Below are 24,634 nucleotides of genomic sequence, written 5' to 3' on the forward strand. Positions count from 1 at the left end.
TTTATAGAGCCAGCATGTGAAATAACTTGCTGGGGACACAGCAGAGCAGCAGCAGTTTGAAAAGTGCCTGGGGTATACGTGAAGATTTATTGACTAATTTTAGGACATGTCCAAAAGGGGATCTGCAGATGTCTCTAGGAACAAAAGGGCTGGCGGGCACTGTTTTTCTTCTCCTCCCCTAGCCTAGATAGCTGGACACTTGGGGAGCCAGCATTAACACTTTCCATGTACCCCATGGTTATCACAAATCAAACACCTATAATAGATACAAAAAATAAAAAGAGAGAGAAAGGAATCTACACATAAAACTAAAGAAAACCCTCAAACCACAAGGGAGGAGAGCCAGAAAAGAAGGAATAGAGAACTATGAAAGCAAGCAGAAAACAATTAACAAAATGGCAGTAAGTACATATCTATCAATAATGACTTTAAATGGACTAACTGCTCTAATCAAAAGACAGGATGATGGAATGGATAAAAAGAGATACCCATCTCTATGCTGCCTACAAGAGACTCATTTTAGATCTAAAGATAAACAGAATGAAAGTGAAGGGATGGAAAAAGATATGTGTGCAAATGGAAGCAAACAAAACAAAAGCAAATTGGGTAATAGTCTAGTTTCTCTTCAGATTGTATAAATCTTTCGCCTTTTACTTCTATCCGAAAAAAATAGGCATTAAAACAAAAGAGTGTAACAAGAGACAGATGCATTACATAATGATCAAGGGATCAATCCAGCTATAGGCTATTTATGAATATATTAAGGTGCTCCACCCAAGATAGGAGCACCTTAATATATAAAGCAGAATATTCACAGACAGACATAAAGGGAGAAATTGACAGTAATACAATTATAGTAGGGAACTTTTAAACACTCTACTTTTATCAATGGATAGATCATCCAGAGAGAAAATCAAGAAGGAATCTTGGCTTTGGTTTCCTTGGTCTAATGGCACATTAGACCAGATGCACTTAACAGATATATACAGAATATTCCATACTAACACAAAATACACGTTTTTTTTAAGTGCACAGGGAACATTGTCCAGGATAGATCATACGTTGGGCTGCAAAACAAAACTTAACAAATTTAAGAAGATTGAAATCATACCAAGCATCTTTCCCAATCATAATGGTATAAAACGAGAAATAAATTAGAAGAAAAATCCTGGGGGCAAAAACACAAACAGGTGGAGGCTGAACAACATGCTGTGAAACAGCCAATGAGTCAATGAAGACATCAAAGAGGAAATAATACATAGAGGTACATGAAAATGGAAACACGATAGTCCAGAATCTCTGGAATGCCGCAAAAAGATTTTTAATAAGTTTACAGTGTAACAAGCCTCTCAGACGACAACATGAAGCTCAAACACTCTAACCTCTAATATCTAAAGGAACTAGAAAATGAAGAAAGCTTTAAGTTAGAAGGAAGGAAATAAGATTAGGGTGGAAATAAATGAAATAGGGACCAAGAAAAAGGAAAAGCTCAATGAAACCAAGAGCTGCTTTCTTGAAAAGGTAAACAAAACTGATAAACCTTTTATCTAGGCTCATTAAGAGAGGTCTCAAATAAAACCAGAAATTAAAGAGGAGAAATAACATCACAGAAATACAGAGGGGAATAATACTGTGAAAAATTATATGCCAACAAACTGCACCTAGAAGAAATGGATAAATTCTTAGAAATAGTCTTCCCAAACTGAATCAGAAAGAAATAGAAAATCTGATGAGACTGATTGCTAATAATGCAATTGGATCAGTAATTTAAAAAACTCCCAATAAGAGGGGCGCCTTGGTGGCTCAGTTGATTGTGTCTGACTTTGGCTCAGGTCATGATTTTGCATGAGTTCAAGTCCTATGGTGTCAGGCTCTGTGCGGACAGCTCGAAGCCTGGAGCCTGCTTCGGATTCTGTGTCTCCCTATTGGTCTGCCCCTCCCCTGTTTGCGCTCTCTCTCTCTCTGAAAAATAAACATTAAAAATAAAATCCCAACAAGCAAACTTCCAGGACCAGATGGCTTCACATGTGAATTCTACCAAACATTTATGTATTTTCTTAGAGAGAGAGAGAGAGAGCACAAATGTGGGAGGGACAGAGGGAAGAGAGAATCTCAAGCTGGCTTCATGCCCAGTAAGGAGCCTGACGAGGGGCTCAGTCTCACAAACCATGAGATAATGACCTGAGCCAAAATCGAGTTGGACTCAACTGAGCCATCCAGGTTCCCCTCTGCCAAACATTTAAAGAAGAGTTAATACCTAGTCTTTTCAAGCTATTCCAAAAAATACAGGAGGAAGGAAAACTTCCAAATTCATTCCACAAGGCCAGCATTACCTTGATACCAAAATCAAATAAAGATATTATAAAACAAAAACAACAACAAAAAATGCCTACTGGGCCAATATCCCCTATGAACATAAATGCAGAAATCCTCAATAAAATTAGCAAACCAAATTCAACAATAACATCAAAAAGATCATTCATCACAAAGTTTATTCCAGGAATGCAACAGTGGTTCCATATTTGCAAATCAATTCATTAATGTGATAGATCATGTCAAGAGAAAGGATAAAAACTCTATGATCATCTCATTAGGTGCAGAAAAAAACATTTGGCAAAGTAGAACATCCATTCATGATAAAAACTCAGCAAAGTGGGTTTAGACGGAACATCCCTCAATATAATAAAAGCTGTGTATGAAAAACCCACAGCCGACATTATATTCAGTGGTGAAAACTGAAAACATTTCCTTGGAATGACACTCCTGCTTTGTGAACAGGGGGCTGCTTTGTGAACAGGGGACTGCTTGGGAACAGTTAACTGTGGTCGTTTAAGCTTGCCTCTCCTGGCATAAAACCTGTGCCGTAGGAGCAAGGTGCACTGAGACCACATTGAGGCCCGAGTATTCCTGCCTTGTTGAAACTGCAGTAGAAATGAATGGGTGCTGGGAAGAGGAAGTGAGCCTCTACCTTTCCTGGCTTTAGCCTCTGGTACACAGCTGGGAGGAGGAGAACTGCTGGCAGCAGTAGGGAGATGCTGTAGCACTTGCCTCGGAACTGGAGGGCAGGGGGGCGGGGCAGCAAATTGTAGCTCAGATGCCACCGAGATTTGCTGTTTTTACTGAAATTTAGTATATTTTCTTGAAAACATGGTTTATTCTAGACCCTTAGACATTACTTTCTAAAATTTTTTATTGTTGAAATATACCTAACATACAATATTATACTAGTTTTAGGTGTTTAACAGTGATTTGGCAGTTCTGTACATTAATCATAGCTCCCACCACATTAAGTGTATAGTCACCATCTGTCACCATAAAATGTTATTATTGACTACATATCTTTGCTGTATTTCTCATCTCTCTGACTTTATTTTGTAACTGGAAGTTTCTATCTCTTAATCCCCTTCATCTATTGTGCCCTTTCTTCACCTCCCTTCCCTCTAGCAACTACCAGTTTGTTTTCTGTATTTATGACTCTTTCCCTGTTTGTTGTTGTTTCTTTTGCATTTTAGATTTCACCTGTAAGTGAAACCATATAGTATTTGTCTTTCTTTAACTTCTTTCACCTAGCAGTGTCTATCCATGACGTTGCAAATGGCAAGATCTCCTTCTTTTTAAAGACTAATATTCCATCGTGTAATATTCCACATACCACATCATTATCCATTCATCTGTTGACAGGCAGTTGGGTTACTTCCATATCTTGGCTATGATAAATAATGCTGCAGTAAACACGAGGGTGCGTAGATCTTTTCAATTAGTGTTTTCATTTTTTGGGGGGCAGATATCCAGTAGTGGAATTACTGGACTATCAGGTACCTCTAGATTTGATTTTTGGAGAAACCTCCATACTATCTTCCACAGTGGTTGCACCATTCTACATTCCCACCAACAGTGCACAAGGGTTTCCTTTTCTCCACATCCTCACTAACAGTTGTTATTTATGCTTTTTTGGATACTTCCCATTCTGACTGTTGTGAGGTTCACTGTGGTTTTTGATAGAATTTTCCTGATTAGTGATGATGTGCATCTTTTTATGTGTTGGCCATCTGAATACCTTTAGAAAAATGTCTATTCAGGTCATCTGCCTAGTTCTTAACTGTATTGTTTATTTGTTGTTGTTGAGTTGTCTAAGTTCCTTGTGTATTTTGGGGATTAACCCCTTACCAGATGTATAATTTACATATTTCTTCTCCCATACAGCAGCCTGCCTTTCATTTTGTTGATGTTTTCCTTTGCTGGGCAAAATCTTTTTATTTTGATGTAGTCCAACAGTTTATTTTTGCTTTGGTTTCCCCAGCCTCAGGAGACATACCCATAAATATGTTGCTTATGTCAATGTCCAAGATATTACTGTCTACGTTTTCTTTTGGAGTTTTAGGTATCATATTTTTAGGTCTTTAGTGTGTGTGTGTGTGTGTGTAGGATGGCAAAAAGTGGCCCAGTTTCATGCTTTCACTTGTAGCTATCCAGTTGTCCCAGCACCACTTAATTGAAAAGACTTTTTCTCTATTATATATTTCTTGCCTTCTTTGTCATAGATGGACCATATTTCTGGGCTGTGTCCTGTTCCATTGATCTATATATCTTTTTTAGTGCCAGTACCACACTGTTTTGATTACTATAGCTTTGTGTAGTATATCTGAATATTCAAGGATTGTGAAATATTGAATTCCAACTGTGTTCCTTTCTCAACATTACTTTGTCTATTTGGGGTCATTTATAGTTCCATACAAATGTTAGGATAATGTGTTCTAGTTCTTTGAAAAATGCTGTTGGTATTTTTGACAGGGATTGCACAGAATCTGTATATTGCTTAGGGGAGTATGGACATCAAGAAAGTGGGATACTGGCATATATATGTCAGTATATATACCAGCCTGCTTATCTATACATCTATCTGTGTCACTAGATCAGAACTGAGCTTCCAGTAAACTCTCACATGTATTGTCATGTGTCTTTCAACAAGAATGCCAAGACCTAAAGAATAGTCTTTTCAACAAATGGTGCTGGGACAAGTGGAGCAATGGGGGAAAAAACCTCACCAAAAATTCAAAGTTGGATCACTTCCTCACATTGTACATAGAAATGAATTCAAAATGGATTGTAGAGACGAATGGATCAAGAAGATGTGGTTTATCTATACCATGGAATACTACATGGCAATGANATTATAGATCTAAATGTAAGAGCTAAATTGTTGCAGTCTTAGAAGAAAACATAGGAGTAAATATTCATGATGTTGTATAAGACAGGCCTTTTTAGATATACCACCACCAAAAGCACAAGTGAGAAAAGGAAAAGTAGATTAAGTAGACTTAATCAAAATCAAAAACTTGCATGTGCTGAAAAATAAACCATCCAAAAAATGTCAACCCATAGAATGGGGGAAAGATATGTGCAAATAATAAATCTTAAAAAGGATTTATAGTCAAAACATATAAAGAACTCTTACAACTTCACAATAAAAAGACCATTTAAAAAAATGGCCAAAGGATCTGTGATAGTCCATTCTGGCTACTATAACAAAATACCAGACTGGGTGGCTTATAAACAACAGAATGTTCAGGGCCCTCTTCCAGGTTGCAGACTTCTCATTAATCCTTTCATATGACAAAAGGGATGAGGGAACTCTGGTACCCCCCCCCCTTTATTTTTATAGACACTAATCCTGTCATGAGGACCCTGCCCTCATGACCTAATTGCCTCTCAAAGGCCTCCCCTCCTAATACCATTACATGTGATATGAGGTCTTTCAACAGTTTTGGGGAGATGTATTCAGACCATAGCAGGATCTGAATAGATAGTTCTTCAAAGATGTTATACAAATGGCCAAAAGCAAATGAAAAGATGCTCGATATCACTAGACATCAAGGAAATGCAAACCAAAACCACAAAGAGAAACACTTCCCACTCAGTAGGTAGGCCATAATCTAAAGGATCGGACACTTATAAGTGTTGGTGAGGATATAAAGAACAGTGTAGCTACTTTGGAAAAAAGTTTCATAGGTCCTCAAAATGGTAGAGTATTCATAAGACACAGCAGTTGCACTCTTGAGTATAAACCCAAAAGAAATGAAAACATACCTATGTATAAAAATTTGTGCATTGTGCTTAGCAGCATTTTCTTAATAGCCAAATAATGGAAACCACCTAAATGTCCGTCTACTCATAAATGGATAAAGTATGGCATATCCATACAGTGGAATCTTTAAAAATAAAAGTAATGAATACTGATACATACTACAACATGGATTAATTTGAAGTACAATAGAAGAAGCCAGTCACAAAGTCTAGAAATTTGATTCCTTTTATATGAATATCCAGAATAGGCAAATTGGAGACAAAGTAGATGAGTGGTTGTCTAGGGCTGAAGGGCTGGGGAGATAGAGGAGGGGCTGCTAATAGATAGGAGGTTTCTTTTGGGGATGATAATTTCTGAAATTGTAGTGATGGTTGTAAAACTTAATGAAAATAATGAAATAATGAAAATCACTGAATTGTACACTTTAAATGGGTGAATTGAATGGTTTGGGAATTATATCTCACTAAAAGTGTTAATTAAAAACTAAATGAGAAACAGTAAAGTTGCAGATTATACTTGGGTTAGGTTCTAAAATCACAGCATAGCATAAAAACCAAATATATTCAAAGGTCATGATATAGCAGGTAGAAGAGCTAGAATTCAAAACCTGTAAGAGCCAGTATTTCCTCTTATAACAGAGAACTTTGCAATTTCTTTGTTTGAACAGAAATGAAGTATTACTAGGTACCTTTACTAAGAGGTTGTGTTGTATGAAAAATACAACAGCTTGTTTTATGACAGGGATTCTAAATGAGGCTGATTAGGGAGCTACTGGGTACATATTCCCATCTCAACTAACATAGGTATAAATAAAACTGTACAGTTACTGGGATTACCTGCAGTATTATAAAGTTTTCCTTTTATTCTGGGTCAAGCACACTTTGTTGATTTTGTGTATTTTGAATGTCAGCGTGATTCAATTCCAGTATAATGCTGAAGCATTTTTATAATCCATGAAATCTGTATAAATATTCTTAATTCTGGGATTGCCTTTGTATCAATTAGGATTATACTCTGCTATATTTAATAGCAAATAACGGAGGTTTAAACAGATAAAGATTATTCTCTCCCATAAAGAAGTTATGAAGTAGACACTCCAGGTCTGGTAGGCAAATCCTGTCATCAGGGACCCAGGCTCCTTGTGTTGTGTCTTACTTTTCCGTCAGTTGAGGTTGCTTTATGGTTACAAGATTGCTGCTGGAGTACAAAGTATCACATCCCAGCCTGAAGCAGGAACGCCTACCTTCAAGAGAAAGGAAAAGAGACAAGCCTTTCCTATCTGAGGAAAGAAGGAAAAACATTTTGTAGCTGGTCACACTGACACATAAGTTTACTCTTATGGGGGAGGTGATGTTAAATAGAAAACTAGAAAACGCCACAGTTCTGGAAAAAGGCCTTTTTTTAAGTAATTAGAGTATTCTTACTTACTGTGTTCTTATTACTAGATTCTGAAAAGAAATCGTCTCTCCTGTCAGAGGAACAAGAAGCAACAAGCACTTTAGTAGAAACCATCAGGCAGAGTATTCAACATAATGATGTTCTTAAGCCCATTAACCTACTTTCACAGCGAATAGAGCCAGACATGAAGAGACAAAGGTAATAATTGTTTTTGCTTTGTGCCATTCACAGTAATTTCATGTTTAAGTATTTTTTAAAAAATATCTCTAGTTGTTAAAGACGCATACTCAGTGTAGAACAGCTGTTTTGAAAAGTGCTACCCACAGTTTCCTTTCATACGTTAGCAAACCTAACAAAAGTTCTGGTTTGGAGGAACAGATTCAGTTTTAGGAGGTAATTCATGAATGTCTAAACTGTACTGTGTCTTTGGGAACCATTACTGCTATTCACTGGAAACCTTCTATGAATTTGTTAACAGTGACATTATATATATGTACTGCTCGTTCAGGCCGTGTCATATCTGCGCATCTTAAATTTTCTTTTCTTGTGCGACGTTAACAAAACTGTTTAGGAGTAGAAACAACTTAGGAAAGTGATGGAAACCGTGAATTACAAAGGATAAGGGGCTTTTCTGCTCCTGCTAACATGCTTAGATCAGTACTCATCCCAGTCTCCACATCAGTCAGTTTTGTAGTGGAAACTTCAGAAAAGTGACATCACTCCTACCAGTCACTAACAGTTTCCAGGTACTCTGCAAGTTTCTTTGGTTGTGGTATCTTTGAAGATAACTTCAGAAGTGATAGGGCAGGAGTTGATTATGAAAATGGATGGATCTTTTGTAATCTCAGCAGTGGAGATAGAGATGACCTTCACAGTCTACAGAGCAGCTAGTTTCAAGCGTTTATAGTTTAAGGGGGTGGGGAAGGATAATTAGAAATGAGATGTTATGGCTTCTGAAGCTTCTAAAGAAAGCTCTATGATGAAGCTTTATCAGAATCAACAATCTGTAATTTTTCTGTGTTAAAAATACTCAGAAATCAATTCATTTCCTAAGCGTTCCTTCATTTTTAATAACTGAGCTATGAAAGTTCATTTTTAAGGTGTGATTTGTGACAGTTTTATGTTCACAAACCAAATAAATACAGTTTATCCTTTATTGGTGGATTAAATAGTAGAGAGACCACACCACCCTTCACACTGTGTCCAAGGGTTTTGGACTCCTAGCTTACTTAAAAATTGTTACTTTGTCAAGCAACAAAGATAAGAGAAGACCCTGCTTTTGCAAATTTTAATTGGAAAGTAGTTGACCCTTGAATGACCCTATATGTAATTGATAATCTGCGTATATAATTTTTGACTACCCCAGAACCTAATAGCCTACAATTGAGCAGATGCCTTACGGATAGCATTTTGCATATTGTATTATATACTGTGTTTCTACAATAAAGTTACTAAAGAAAATATTACTAAAAATTTATAAGGAAAATACCTCTACAGTTCTCTGCTATATAGGAAAAAACAAACTGTGTGGGTGACATTCAGTTAAGTGTCCGGCTTGAGCTCAGGTCGGGATTTCACGGTTCATGAGTTTGAGCCCCACATGTGGCTCTGTGCTGCTGACAGCTCAGACCCTGAAGCCTGCTTCATATTCTGTGTCTCCCTCTCTTTCTCCCCCCTTCCTCCTCTGGTGATCTGTCTCTCTCAAAAATCAACATTTAAAAAATTTAAAAAAAAAAAAAAAGATTGTAGATAGACCCATGGAATTCAAATCCATGTTGTTCAAGGGTCCACTGCATATTGTGAAAATATAAAGGTAAGCCATTTAAAATAGTTTTTGGTGTGAAGCTTTATGCCTGTAACTTTTTTTTAATGTTTTATTTCTGAGAGAGAGAGAGAGAGAGAGAGAGTGTGTGTGTGAGCAGGGGAGGGTCAGAGAGAAAGGGAGACACAGAATCTGAAGCAGGCTCCAGGCTCTGAGCTAGCTGTCAGCACAGAGCCTGACGCGGGGCTGGAACCCACGAACTGTGAGATCATGACCTGAGCCGACGTCGGACACTTAACTGACTGAGCCACCCAGGCGCCCCTATGCCTGTAACTTTTTAATTTGAAATAGAAATTTAGTGTTGCAAGAGTAGCAGAGTTCAGTGTACTCTTCACCCAACTTCCCCCAAAGGTGACATCTCAGAACTGTGGGGTGATATTAAAACCAGGACACTGACATGGATACATTGTTGTTAACCAGAGAGCTTAGTAATTGTTCACCATTTTAAAAAATGTTCATGGGTGTTTTTATGCTCTTTGTGCATTAACTTTAAAAATATTTGTTTTATAGGAGTTTATACCGAGAAATCCTCTTCTTATCATTAGTGTCTCTTGGAAGAGAGAATATTGATATTGGTAAGTTGGTTAATTACTAAAGCAGGTTTTTTCATTTAATGAAGTAATATACACAGTTGTAATTGGTATGGGGAAATACTCCACTTTCCAAAGGGTTTCTGTTTTTAAATACGCTGTGTGTGTGTGTGTGTGTGTGTGTGTACACTTTGACTGTGTTTTTGAAAATTATCTTTCAGAGGCCTTTGACAATGAATATGGACTTGCATACAATAATTTATCTTCAGAGATTCTCGAAAAGTTACAGAAAATTGATGCTCCACCAAGTATCAGTGTGGAATGGTGCAGGAAGTGTTTTGGAGCACCGCTCATATAAGTAAGAGGTTCACTAGGTTTCTAGATACACAAAGATTGAGGGAATAGATTGAGTTGGCGAACAGCTAAGGTTCCAAATGTTAACAATTGATGAAAGTGAAATGAACTCTTGGGACAGTATATAATGAAATGTAGCTCATACTGAATCCTCTTGCAACGTAAAAATGCTGTTCAATGTCCCAGGGTTAATGTCTGAAGGTCTGCAACTTCTAAATGGTTTTATCTGCCTCCGCTTGAAAACCATGTTTGGATTTTTTGGTATATGTAGTTTGATAATGAGAAATTGTATTACTTTTTGGCATTCTGTTTATATTTGAAGTTACTGGGTTTGGGGAACAGTAATTTAAAGTAAACTTGCCTAACCCCAAAACAAATGAAATCTCAGTTATAAGAGCAACTATTTGTGTATGTGTGTACATATGTGGCTGTGTAGGTATTTGTATGTACAGCCATATTATATTTATTAAAATTCTTAGACTGCATGTTGCAATACAATTCTCTGAAAGGGGTCTGCAACTATTAAGTGACTACTACTAAACTCCTCTGTAGTCATTAATCAAAATTACCTTAAAGTCTGATGACAACCACCTTGCCTCTATTTCTTTATCCACCATATTATGTATTTTCTTCCTTAATGGATTGTAGCTTGAATATCCAAGTTACTTTTCATCCTCTTTCCAATACCATTAACTTACAACAGCTTTAAGATTGGAATAAATAAGCCAATCATGTAGTTTAAGTGAAATTAAGTCAGCCTCATAATTTACAAAATTGGAATATGCTTAAAATGCTGTTTATTTTTTGGACCTGAAATTGTTCAGGTACGTAAATTGTTGCTATCAGTCACTTTTAAAAACCTGTGGGATAAACTTGCACTGCACACAGAAATTTTATTCTTGTATAATAGATTTGTATGCTTATTATTTGTGCATTTGTAAATACTGTTTTTTAGGATTGATCAATTAAGTCTTATAACATTAAAGCTTATTGAGCTCGTTGCCAGTAGGTTCAAGAAAATCATGACCTCACATGCCTGGCATTTATCATGCCTTTCATTAAAAATGTCCCTTAGGAATAGTATGTTTGCCTTAACTCTCTGCATGGTTTAAAAAGCCAATGGTTATGTGTGCGCTTTTAGAGTAATTATGCAGATGACTAAATCAACTGATTAAAAATTATTTCCATTACAATCTCCCACCTGGTGTAATCTTTAAAAACTCATTGCTATACCAGTCTTCCAACATTTCAGGGTTAATCTGACCTATGCAGATGTCATTTCAATTTATTGTGAAAGTGCTAAATGAAAGAACTTGTCAGAAATTATGCACAACTCTCATTACCTTAAAGTGGATCATTTGCACCGTGTCAAGAGTATATTTGATTTGCAACTTTACACTGCCCCATAACGTTTGGAATTATTCTGTATATAAAAACTCCAGGTTGAAGAAAATGAAAAATTCTTAAGTTTGCTGGGCTAATCTGTCATGTGTGTATAATTGTAACCTAAACTTTTTTATTTTTAGAATTCCAATACCATTTTTTGATTTCTCCTTTAGTCTTCATTAATTACTTCGAAAGCACTTCCTACTAAGGAGTTTAATGAACATCTCTTTACACATGTAAGATTTGGCTATATTGCACCAAAGTATACATTTTCTATTTTTCTAATTCTAAATAACTCAAGCCTTTATACAATGGAAACCTTAGCCTGCTGCTGTCACTTAGAAATAGGGATCAATTTGTTAAAAAGTGCATAAAGACCTTTTCTAGCACCTACCACAGAAAGGGGACCACTAAAAATGCACTGCAAAAGAAAACCAAGAAACCAGATACACAGTCATTACCCATAGATTTAGAAATGTTTAGAATGACTTGTAGCATTGTATAAAACTTAAAAGGCCAGAGGACTCCTGCAAATAATCTCTCAAATCAGTGCAGATTGTTTAGCATTACCTAAATGCTAAACCGTTAGCATTTGGGGTGGACAGTCTGATACAACTTTAGCTGTGCTTTGTTAGGGTTAACTAAGGAGTGTTAAGCAAGCAGAATATAGGCATAAAGATCTCAGAATACTGAGATATTCCAACTGTTGCTCTTTTCATTCTTGGTACAAACTTGTAATGCAGAATAGAACATTCTTACTATTGAAATATTCTCCAACATCGCTTTTAAAAAGTAGTTCTCAATCTTAAATCTTCTATAGTTAGTGAGCTGGAATAGTCTAACCCAACCATTATCTGTCCATGTTAGTGACTGTACTCCTTAATGAGAAAGCAGAGCAGTGGTTCTCATTTCTTATGTTGGAATCAACCAAGTACTTGTTAATACAAACTCTGGGCTGTATACCAGACTTGCCTCCTGGCTTTTTTAAGTTACCCCCTATGACGGCACTGTGATTCCTTTTTGTTTGGGGTCATCATTTAAAAATGTCCCATTTTCCTTTTCTGCCTTTTTAGTTTGACCTCAACTTCCAAAATATCAATTGCCAAACAAGACTTTCATCTAATGTTTTAGTACTCTGTTAAGAGCAATGAGGATCTCACTTTTGACTAAGAATCTTGTGTCTGTTCCAGTCTAAGGGCTGGCATTAGCTGGAAACTTACAAGTAATACAGATGCTGGGGCTCCAAACTTCTGATTCATTGCACATTTTAATCGTGAAGCACTGCTCCTGCTAAAGCAGTTTGAAAATTTTACTCCCCTGTGGTTGAAACGTATACTCCAGCAAATAAGGACTCCTGTTCTTCACCCTTAAAAGCCTAACGTGCCTTTTTTCTAATCTGTGAAGGTTGGTTCTAACTGCAACTACTATAGTAACTAGACAAGCTACATTAGAAAAAGGATGCTACTTAACCGGTGTGCATCTTCTGTTTGTTGATAGGAAGGTTTCTTAAAGGCACACTGAAACCATAAAAAGGAGGAGTAACAATTCACTAGAGGTGAAAAGCTTTTTGTTAATACAACTTGCACTGGTTTTAAAAGCTTTGTGAACCGTTTTAAAATGATATCCGTTAACTATGCTTTTAAACAAGGTTATCTTTTTTACATATGACAAATGTCCATGTTCATAAGGGCACTTTTCGTGTATTGTATATAGATCTTTAAAACTGTATTCCTCAAAATAAAGCGTACAAAAGATTAATAGTCTGTCCTTTATTTCCCCCAAGTTGTTCCATGCCTCACTGAAAAAGCAGCAGACACTCCGCTCAGAATCCTTTCCTGAGCTACCCTCCCCCCCAACCCTGTCCTGGCCATCTCTCCCAGTCAGTGTGGTCTCAGCCTCTCACCTTGAAGGTATCTCTTGCACACTTCCTACACCATCAGATGGACACTACTCTCCATTTATCTGTTTTCTTAAGAATGAAAACAAAATCAATAAAGGTAGTTTGATGTCTGATCTTATAAATTTATTTGTTCCTCTTAAAACAATCTCATTTTTGACTGGACTCAGACTTTGAGGTAGAAGCTCTCAGCGAAGACAGCCTCCGTCTCTTGGCAATCTGTTCTTGGCGTTTTTCTTTGGCCTCCTAAACAAAACAACAGTTACAGTTTGTCTGGCTTAAAAATGGAAATCCAAAGTGAGACCGGACCTCCCCCCGCCAGGTATCGTGACTTACCTTCATTCTCTTGGCCAAAAGCTTAGCATATTCTGCAGCCTCTTCCTTGTTTTTCTTTGTGCGCTGCTTCTTCAAAGCAATGCGCCGACGCTTGTGTTGGAGGACACGTGGAGTGACAAGACGCTGAATCTTCGGTGCTTTGGTTCGAGGTTTCTTACCTGAAAATTCAGACAAGAATTCCATCACTTTTCAAGAACACCCTTGTTCATTAGGCTCCACATCTACAGTTTTTTTTTTTTTTGGTAGACAAGCATTTTTTTTTCTTAATAGTTTATTGTCAAGTTGGTTTCCATATAACACCCAGTGCTCATCCCTACAAGTGCCCTCCTCCATGCCCATCTCCCCCCTCCCCCCCCCATGAGTCCTCAGTTTGTTCTCAGCATTCAAGAGTCTCTCATGGTTTGCCTCTCTCCCTTTCCCCCACCATTTCTCCCCTTCTTCTCCCCCATGGTCCTCCGTTAAGTTCCTCCAAATCCTCTTATACGTGCAAACATATGGTATCTGTCCTTCTCTGCCTGACTTATTTCGCTCAGCATAACACCCTCAAGGTCCATCCATGTTGCTACATGTGGCCAGATTTCATTGTTTCTCATTGCCATGTAGTATTCCATGGTATAGATAAACCACATCTTCTTGATCCATTTGTCCGTTGATGGGCACCACATCTATATTTTTAAAACATGACTAACGGTAATACCTAGGAAAACTTAGCTATATGAAGCCTTAATCTTAATCTGAACTATTGTGTAATTTAAAATACTACCCCGTCAAACAAAAAGACAAGATAGGCTATATTCTTTAAATATAAAGTAACAGTTAAGTCCTCCTGGAAAGTGAACTAGGTCTACTAGATGCCAGGGTTTTCCTGATTAGTGCACTTAATCCTAAAACAGCCTGTTCAACTAACAACATTACGTAATTTGAACATCAAATTCAAGAATGTATGTAGATTCATGTTACTCTGCCTAGGGAAATCCCTACCCCAAGCTTTTTTCTAAGTCAATTTTGATTTCCCTTCCACAGTCAGATTGTCCTTGTAGGGTATTCTACGGTTGTTTTTACTGTAAGACACAAGAGCATTATTTTCAAACTGTGGTAACTGTGCGTGTCTAACTCCTCTATGAAAATGAAGCAGAACTCTTATCTGCACTGATATCCTAACCACACTTTGAAATCCCATTTTGTGCTGGATTCTAGTATTTGCCAAGGCAGATCCTGCCAACCTGGGGAATGAAACCATGTACGTTACAATGTGTAGCATATCGAACTTAGAATATCTTCATTTAACTGGTGTCATCTATGAATCCCAAATCCTACAAATTATAGATCTGTTTTGGAGAAGCCTTTTCAGATGTAATCACTGGAGTTTCTGTACAACTAGTGGGATTAACAAACAGCTAAGGCAAATATTCTAAAGGGAAATGCCCAATTGTTCAGGTTCTGCTGCCACAACTCAACCCCTTAATTATAAAGACTTAAGAACCATATTATAAGCCCCTGTTAACTAGAACACTTGCTACACTGGCACTATGTCCAGGGGTGTGATTATGGGAAACTGCCATGTATCTGCCTTTTCTGTGAACTTCAGAAGAACTTGTTCTTTTATACTACATCCTCTACACTTAAACCAGTACCTGGCACAGAAGTGTTCAAATATTTGAGTGACCCATAAGCACTTACTGTATGCCAGGAACCACATTTTTTTCAGATTTGTCGGGAAACCCCAACCTGAACTGATATCCTCTTTATCACACATAATGTAAATACTACTACACTTGACTATACACATAACTATAACAAACATACTGTTAAAGAGCACAAGTGCCACAGACCTCACTGTAATGGACTGTTATCTAACCATGTATCTAATATATACCATCTTAACATATAAAACTCCAAAAACCCAAACACCTGATCCTAGTATTTTGAATAAGGTGTTTTTTTCTTCTAATGACCACAATTCCTATTATTGCCATCCACAGCTCAGATTGAGAAAATAAGGGCCAGAGGCACCTGGGTGACTCAGTTAAAGTGTCAGACTCTTAGTTCAGCTCAGGGGATGGTCTCATGATTAACAGGATTGTGCCTCAGGTAGGGCTGTGCACTGACAGTGCAGAACCTGCTAGGGATTCTCTCTGCCCCTTGCCCACTATCAAAATAAAAAAACAAACCTTTAAAAACAGTTTTGCCTTAAAAAAAGGGGGGGGGGGGGGCGNAACATAACATTCTTCTATGAACACCAGAAATTCCATTATGTAAAGAAAGCAAAAGTGTGTGGGAGTGAGAGCATATTGAATCCTAGTCCCAGAATTTTCTATCCATTTCTGACTCCTAAACCCAAAGCCATGAACTTCACATGTGATACAAGTTATCTTCAGACAGACTTAATACATCAATAACCCAAGCCAAATTCCAAGTATGCTTCTAGAGAAGCACCAGCTATAACAAGGATTAATACCAAGTGGCTGTTTTGAGCCTCTCCCCCAGTTTTCCCAAAAAAGCTTAAACCCCAGGCAAATACATAGCAGGCAGACTTTACTTTCTTACTACGCATACAAGATGCTACAGACAAGTGCAACGGAGCAAACTCTAAACTGCATAACCTCCCCTACCTTCTTTGTTTAGGGGCTTTCTCACAACATACTGGCGAACATCATCTTCCTTTGAGAGATTGAAAAGCTTGCGGATTCTGCTAGCTCTTTTGGGCCCCAGGCGACGAGGCACAGTAGTATCAGTGAGTCCAGGAATATCCTTCTCCCCTGAAAGGAGAAAGTGATCAAAGACCTTTTTAACTCCACAATTCTTACAAAAAAGAACCCTAATTACTGTTTACGCACCAGTAAAGAAACAAGTCCACTGGTCAAACTGGACACCACAAATGAAAAACATCTGGCAATCAGGTTTTAAATCAATGTCAACAAAAACTGAACACAAAGACACAAGGAAACTTCACCTTTTTTCACGATGACCAAGTTGAGAACACTGAGATTGGCATCCACAATGCAACCCCGGACAGATTTGCGCTTTCTTTCTCCAGTCCTCCGTGGTCGGTAGCAGGAATGCCCCTTACTCAGCAGTAGGCGGACGCGGCCATGGGTCAAGACACCCTGCTTCATGGGGAAGCCTTGTTTGTCATTGCCACCACTGATTCGGACCACATAACCCTGTAACATACAATGGCACGTTGCAAAATAAAAGATTATAGCCCTTATGAAGTAAGCATACCCCAAATCCTAGGAAGTATGCTAAAACCAATCTGAAACTTGCGGTTTTCTCTGGTTACTAAGTTTTGTCTTTATTTCCAGTTTGCCAAGATTAGCAAATTCCTATCAGTCAAGTCCTCTTTCTAACCGGTTTTCTTTACTAGATGTAGCAGCTCCAGGGAGGGAAAGACTGTTAAGAAACCACAGTAGAACCAACAAGTAAACCAAAAACCCTGTTGGCACGGTTTAAAGATACCCTTTGGAGATTATTAGCCTGCAGGACAATAACTTTAGGTATATTTTCCCATGTAATCTACATAACCCTAAAAGGTGATAGCTTTACCTGAGAAGGAGACACTTTCAAGTAACTAACCCAAAGTCAGAAGACAGAACCCCGAGTTTGAACCACACTACGTGCCCCAATTACCAACAGCGTTAACTATCTCCTAAATGAATAATTTAATTCAATAGTCAACTTTTATTTACCTTCCACTCTTCCCCTAAAGCATCAGCAGCAACTTCTGTAGCCATTCACTTCTCATAAAAGGTACGAAGCTTGCGTTCATCGTCCACTTCAATGAGTTTCTGGCAGCCAGTAGCTGGGAAAGAGATGTTCAGCTAAGGATTAAGGGGAGGAGAGAGCTTTAGAAAACCGCAGAACTTACAAAGGTAATTTCCATTGCAAAAAAAAAAGCCTTTTATGTAACTCTCAGACAACGAGCAGAGGCTTTTACTAGCCAAAACGAGTGTACAGACAATGCATAAGCACCACGCTACATATCGGGCTAATTTTTCCTCAAGCATCGCCGGATGACCTCGGGGCGAAGGGCCCTCCGCAGCCATGAGGCCTTTCAGAGCAAGGAGCCGCAGTTACCAGCCGGAGCTAAGCAGCGGGGCCATTATCTGTCTGGCTGGGCGTGAGGACGCAACCATGGCGCTCCCCGCCCTGCGTGGCTCCAGTTGTAATCACTCGCCATCCGCTCTCCCAAGAACCCCCGGACCCAAGAATGGAGAGCTTTCTCCCGCACCAGACCTTCCTCCGCTTAGAGCTAGGATTTTGGAAAGCGGAGACTGCGGCAGTGCGGCGTTCTGAGGCACGATCCACGTTCCCCAATCCTATTCCAAAAGCCTCCACCACTTCCTACCTTCATCTTGAGGCTGCCTACCGCCTCCGAGGCGCCACGAAAAAGAGGCCCGACTTCCGCTTAGCCCACGTCTCATAGGCACTTCTAGTTCTCGCGAGGTTAGAGGACTCCTGGGATAGCGGAAGTGAGCGTAGGTGGGCGGGACTTCCGGAGCCAGGCTTAACTAGAGGTGAAGAGGTATGTCCGTGTGTCGTCAGTATCGTTCGTCTCCGCACGATCGTTTTGTTTTTGTTGTTGTTTTTTTCTCCCGAGGGTTAAAATGTTCGCTTCTCGGTTTGTCCCGCGTCCTCCTCAGTCAGAGTGGGGTCCCAGCTCCGTCTTGTTCTTTCTGCATCTGCTGTTACCACAAAAGAAGGGCAGGACTGGAGTTGAGCTCTCTTGGCCTCTCCTGTACCTTAGCGTCGGAAGATTCTTAGTTCAGAAGCCTGCTCTGCCCTGGTTCCGGCTGTTCGCGGCAGGACGACTTGAAAGCCGTGACTGGTTTTTGTGCCTGTCCTCTAGCCAGTCGCCCTGCAGTCATCGTTTTCTGTCACACAAGAACACCCTCCCTTTCGCTCAAGCCATTAACCGCAGTTACTCTCAGTCCAGGCCACCATCGGTGCGTCCCAAATAGTCTCCCTGGTTTCTGTCTTGCCTCTAGGATCTCTTTACAACGCAAAACTCTATCCTTCCCTTGCTGGAGATGTGCCGTTTAGCTTTCCCATCTCTGGTCCCTGGCCTCAAACTTGCCACAAATTCCTCTATTGCCATTCGTTAGTGCCATGCAGGTCTTTCAGATTAGATGTCGCTCCGAAGAGAAGCCCTTCTGACCATGCTACCTAAAATAGGAAAACAGATAAAAAAGAGGAGTACTTTCTTCTACTTAATCGTGATACATAAACGGTATGTTTACGCTCTGTGTTCACTACTAGATGACGACTAGGAGTGACTTCACTGTGGAACACTTAGGACACAGCAAAGTGCATGGCACATGAAAATAAGTGCTCAGTAAATATATGTTAAATTATAACCCTGGCTCTGGTATGTATTCGCGTATTAGAGGATGGTAGAATGGAACCAGCCAGCAGAGGGAGAATATGTGAATGTGTTATAGTAAATCTTGAATCTGCAGTGATGCAACTCTTAATAGTACAAAAGATGGGTTAAAGAAACAGTGCACGGTGATATAGAACATTGCTGGGAAGACAAGAATGGGAACCCAGGTAGTGTAACTCTGAAGCCCACACTCACAATCAGTATCCTGAAGGAAGGAACGTTTATTGTCTATTACATATTGATCCCATATTTTTCTTCAAGAAATAAAAACTGTATTTCAGGTAAACAATAATTTACTTTCCAAGATTAGTACATCCCATCTTCCACTTCAGTATTGCAAAGATTTTAGGCCTGTTTTACAAACTGAAAATATTCTACTATATCCTGTTTGATCTTCTAGTATTAATGTACAGAATGTTTGTGAAATGATGCGTTTAAAACCCATGTAATTTTTTCTGTAATGAGGTGAAAACATAACAAAATTAATCATTTTTAAGTAAACAATTCATTGACATTTAGTACATTGACGATGTTATGCATCCACTATTTGCATCTAGTTCCAGAAGGAAACCCTGTACTCATTCAACAGTTGCTCCCCAGTCCTCTTCTCTGGCAGCCATGGGCAACCACAAATTTGTGCCTGTCTGTATGGATTTATGTCTTATGTATATTTCATATAAATTGAATTATACAATGTGACCATCATGTCTAACTTCTAATGTCTTTGAAGTTCATCCTCGTTGTAGCATTTATCAATATGTCACTCCTTTAAAAAATTTTTTTATTTTAATTTTTTATTGTTTTTATTTTAGCAAAGAGCTCACTCAAGTGGGGAGAGCGGCTGGCAGGGTGGGAGGGAAAAGAGAGGGAGAGAATCTTAGGCAGGCTCTACGCTCAGCGTGGACCCTGATTCAGGGTTCGAGTCCATCACCCTGGGATCGTGACTTGAGCTGAAATCAAAAGTTGGATACTCAACAGACTGAGCCACCCAGGCACCTCAATACATCATTCCTTGTTATGATTGAATAATATTCCGCTGTATATATAGACTACAGTTTGTGTGTCCATGCATTCATCCAGTGATGGACACGGGCCGTTTCCAACTTTTGTGAGTAGTGCTGGTTATGTTTGAGTACCTGTTTAAGTGGAATCAATGGGTCATTATGTTAATTCTGTGTTTAATTACTTCAAGAACTGCCCAGCTGTTTCACAGCTGCTGAGCCATTTTACATTCTCACCAGCAATTTATGAGGGTTCCAATTTCTCTACATCCTAGCCAACACTTGTTATTTTCTTTTTTTTATTATAGCCATCCCAGTGGGTGTGAAGTGATACCTCATTGTGGTTTTGATTTGCATTTTCCTAATGAATAATGATGTTGAGGATTTTTTAACGTACCTGTTGGCGTTTTGTATATCTTCTCTGGAGAAATAGGAAACTAAACAAAACAAACAAAAAAACCCATAATTGGGCAAAGTATTGAATAATTTTTTTAATAGTTTATTTGAGAGAGAGGGAGCAAGTGGGGATGGGGTGGGGGTGGGGGGCGGGAAGCAGAGTGAGAGGGAGACACAGAATCCAAAGCAGGCTCCAGGCTCTGAGCTGTCAGCACAGAGCCTGATGCGGGGCTTGAACCCACAAACCATGAGATCATGTCTTGAGCCGAAGTTGGATACTTAACCTACTGAGCCACTCGGGTGACCCTCCAATTATGTTTTTTTGCTCTAATTGTTTTCACTGAAGTAGTGGTGGTGAGTTAACATGAGGTCAAGAGTAAAACCCAAGAATACTCCTCAGGTGTTTCTATTTTTAATGCATTTTTTATTGTGATAAGAAATGCAAAATTTGCTGTCTTAACCATTACCAAGTATTCAGTTCAGTAGTGTTAAATATAATCACGTTGTAAAACAGATCCTCACAACTTTTTCATCTTGCACAACTGGAACTCTATACCCATTCAACAACAACTCCTCCCTACCCAAACATATCCCTGGTAACCACTATTCCACTTTGTTTATATGAAGGATCTCAAGTAGTGAAATTCATAGAAATGGAATCATATAGTATTTGTCTTTTTGTGATTGGCTTATTTCATTTAGCATAAGGTCTTCTAGTTCATCCATGTTGTAGCATGTAGAAGCCTTCCTTTTTAAAGCCTATTAATATTCCGTGGTATCTATATACCAGATTTTATTTATCTGTTGATGAATATTTGGGTTGCTTCCACCTCTTAGCTATTGTGAATAATGCTATAGCAGGTGAGAATTATACCACTGAACCACCAATGTGTGAATAATGCTGCTATGACCATAGATATGCATGTATCTGTTTTAAGCCCCTGCTTTCAGTTTTTTTGGATATATACCCAGGGTGGGACTGCTGGATCATACGGCATTTCTACTTTTAATTTTTTGAGGAAACTCTGTACTGCTTTCCATAACAGTTGCACCATTTTACAATCTCATCAACAGTTCACAAAGGCTGTTTGCTCATTTTGAATAAGCAGGTCTTGTTGAGTTGTAAGAGTTTTTTGTATATTCTGAATATTGCACTTTTATTAGATATATGATGTGCAAACATTTTCTACTGGGTCTTTCCACTTTCTTGATAATGTCTTTTGATGTACAATAGTTTGTAATTTTGATGAAGTCCATTTTTTTCTTTATGTTCATGCTTTTGGAGCTGTATCTGAGACAAATCCATTGCCAAATCTAAGTCATGATGATTTACACCTATGTTTTCTTATTTTATTAAATAAAATTTAAAAAAATTTTTTTAAGTAATCTCTACACCCAGCACAGGGCTTGAACTCACGACCGTGAGATCAAGAGTCCCACGGTCCCCTGACTGTGCCAGCTAGATGTCCCTACCCCTATATTTTCTTTCAAGAATTGTATGACTTCAGTTCTTATATTTAGGCCATTGATCCATTTTGAGTTAATTTGTTAATATGGTGTAAGGTAGTGAGTCCAACTTTAATCTTTTGTGTGTAGATATCTCGTTGTCTCACCACCATTTGTTAATGAGACTATTCTTTCCCTCATTGAATGATCTTGGCATCCTTGCTGAAAATCAGTTGGCCATAGATCTATGAGTCTGCACTCTCAATTGTTTTCCATTGGTCTATATGTCAGTCCTTACGCTAGTACCATGCTGTTTTGATTTACAGTTAAGTTTCAGAAATGAGGAAGTGTGAGACCTTGATTTGGTTCTTTTCCAAGATTGTCTTAGCTCTTTGGGATCCCTTGTAATTCCATAGGAATTATATGCCATTTATGCAAAATATGCCTTTGGAATTTTGATAGGGATTACATTAAGTCTAGAGATCAATTTTATTATCTTCACAACATGGAGTCCTCCAGTTCATGAACACAGAATGTCTTTCCATTTATTTAGGTCTTCTTTAAATTATTTCAGTGATGTTTTGTGGTTTTCAGCTTTTCAGTCTCTTACCTCCTTGATTCATTTTATTCCTAGGTATTTTATTCTTTTAGGTTGTTTTCTTATTTGCCTTCTCAGATTGTTCATTGCTGGGGTATGGAAACACAACTGATATTTGTGTGTTCATCTTATTTCCTAAAACTGCTGAATTTGTTTATTAGCTTTCTTGTGGATCCTTTGGATCTATCTATCTATCTATGATCATGTCACCTGTGAATATAGTTTGACTTCTTTCTTTTCAGTTTGAATGCTATTCGTTTATCCCTTCATTTATACCCAGTTGCTCAGGCAAGACCTTCCAGTCTTCCAGTACAACATCAAATAGCAGCGTTGAAAGCAGGCATCCTGGGTATATAATCTTAATGGTCAGTTTTAGAATCACCTGAAAACTTTTGAGGACTAGAAACAGTAGCCAGGATTCCAACTCCATTTTCTGTTTGGTCTTTTCTTCCTTCTTCGTCAGTAAAGCTGGAACTATAAAAGCTTCTCTTGCAGGTCAGCTGGCAGCTTTGAACTGATAAATGTCCAGTGCCTCTGTACTTCCTGATGCATAAGTGGCTCACACTGACCTTTGCCCTGAAATTTTCATTGCTCCCCAGAGACTTGGCTGTGTCTACTACATTTAATTGCACACTCGTGTAGGACAGGCCATTGTTCGCATAAATGGCAACTTTTTGTTTTAATACTATATCATAATAATTTTAAGCACATGATCAGAAACAAATAGGAACCCAAAGTATGCAGAATTGAACTGCATGATATTGCTCTTTCAAATATTTCAGTTGCATTAAGAAGCAAATGAATAGGGAACTGCACAGGGAAAAACTGTCACAACTTCTCTGCCTTGTGGCTGGTGAATTCATTTGGCACCGATTTAAGACTGGTTTTGGTGCTGAAATGCTGAAATAGAAAGGAGTGTGAGTCTTAGAATTAAGAAAACATGGTATGTTGTGGTAAAAAGAACGATCACGATCTCTAGGAAATAATATAAACCGGTTTCCCAAATATATTTTTGAGAAAAGTAAATTATTTTTTTTTTTAATGTTTTATTTATTTCTGAGAGAGAGAGACAGCATGAGCATGAGAGGGTCAGAGAGTGGGAGACACAGAACCTGAAACAGGCTGCAGGCTCTGAGCTGTCAGCACAGAGCCCAACACAGGGCTTAAACCCACGAACCGTGAGATCATGACCCGAGCCGAAGTCGGATGCTTAACCGACTGAGCCATCCAGGTGCCCCAAGAAAAGTAAGTTACATTTTTAATAAGGGAATAACATAGAGATGTGTTTGTTAATTGAGCACGTAATTAAATTGATCACCTTTACCAAGTGGCAATAGGGTGAAGGAATAGTAATGAGCATAAGATGTCCCTGGCTGTGGAGGCATGGACTAGCCTGTCTCCTACCAGGTCCCTGGGTGGGCTGGATTGCTCTATGGCCATGGCTGGATGGGCCAGAGCTGCATAGAGAGCCCTTTCAGGATCTCCAGGTCACAGATGGGAGTGTCTCCTGACAGGTCCTTGTGCCAGCAGGACTGTTCACAGACTGCTGCTGGGATGGGCTAGAGTCCAGTTATAGGGCTGTTTCAAAATCTGCACTTTGACCAAGTTTGGTAGACTTATTTTCAGGGGCTGTTGGACCCCAGCTAAGAGTAAGAGTGTCTTGGAGACAGTTCACTGGCCACCCCAGTGTCTGCAGCCAGGACTGAAGTCTGTATGCCTATTACCCAATGCATGGGTGGGTGTGACTCCTCCCAAGTCCTTTAGCATATGGCGCTGGTGACAGAACCAAAGCCAAATGGGGCTATAGCCAAGTCCTCGGGGTACAGAGCTGTTTCTGCATCTGTAGCCATGACCACGGTGGGTGAATCAGCAGCCTGGGTGCAGGCTTGCCTTCTCACAACAGCTCTCCTTAGTTTGGGACTGCACCAGGGTTTCACAATCTACCTGGATCTCAAGGCTCCCACAAAGGCACTTTGTCCTCAGATGGATGCGTGATTATTGT

At 38.9% G+C, this 24,634-nt stretch overlaps 2 protein-coding genes and 1 long non-coding RNA gene across 4 annotated transcripts in view; 1 reads left to right on the plus strand and 2 right to left on the minus strand.

The window, feature by feature from the left end:
* DENND4C (DENN domain containing 4C) overlaps positions 1 to 13,333 on the plus strand; it is a 118,764-nt gene extending 105,431 nt beyond the window's left edge. For both annotated transcript variants that reach the window (XM_077765079.1, XM_077765080.1), the window contains 3 exons: positions 7,531 to 7,681; positions 9,816 to 9,880; positions 10,057 to 13,333. In XM_077765079.1, the coding sequence (XP_077621205.1) occupies positions 7,531 to 7,681; positions 9,816 to 9,880; positions 10,057 to 10,193 (353 nt within the window). In that variant the 3' untranslated portion in view covers positions 10,194 to 13,333. The remainder of the gene's footprint in view (positions 1 to 7,530; positions 7,682 to 9,815; positions 9,881 to 10,056) is intronic.
* Positions 13,334 to 13,583: 250 nt separating this feature from the next.
* Positions 13,584 to 18,906, minus strand: RPS6 (ribosomal protein S6). Its single transcript, XM_077765086.1, is given in 7 exon segments — positions 13,584 to 13,718; positions 13,809 to 13,966; positions 16,421 to 16,567; positions 16,762 to 16,972; positions 17,498 to 17,629; positions 18,045 to 18,152; positions 18,808 to 18,906. Coding segments are annotated over 7 exon segments (951 nt in total). The 3' UTR covers positions 13,584 to 13,622.
* A 4,446-nt stretch (positions 18,907 to 23,352) lies between these two features.
* The window catches only part of LOC144232273 (uncharacterized), a 21,171-nt gene continuing 19,889 nt past the window's right edge, over positions 23,353 to 24,634 (minus strand). The window contains exon 3 of the long non-coding RNA XR_013335349.1: positions 23,353 to 23,532. This is a non-coding gene — a long non-coding RNA (uncharacterized LOC144232273). The remainder of the gene's footprint in view (positions 23,533 to 24,634) is intronic.

The sequence above is a fragment of the Crocuta crocuta genome, unplaced genomic scaffold (assembly GCF_008692635.1).
Source record: "Crocuta crocuta isolate KB4526 unplaced genomic scaffold, BGI_CrCroc_1.0 scaffold687, whole genome shotgun sequence".
Classification (NCBI taxonomy): Eukaryota; Metazoa; Chordata; class Mammalia; order Carnivora; family Hyaenidae; genus Crocuta; species Crocuta crocuta.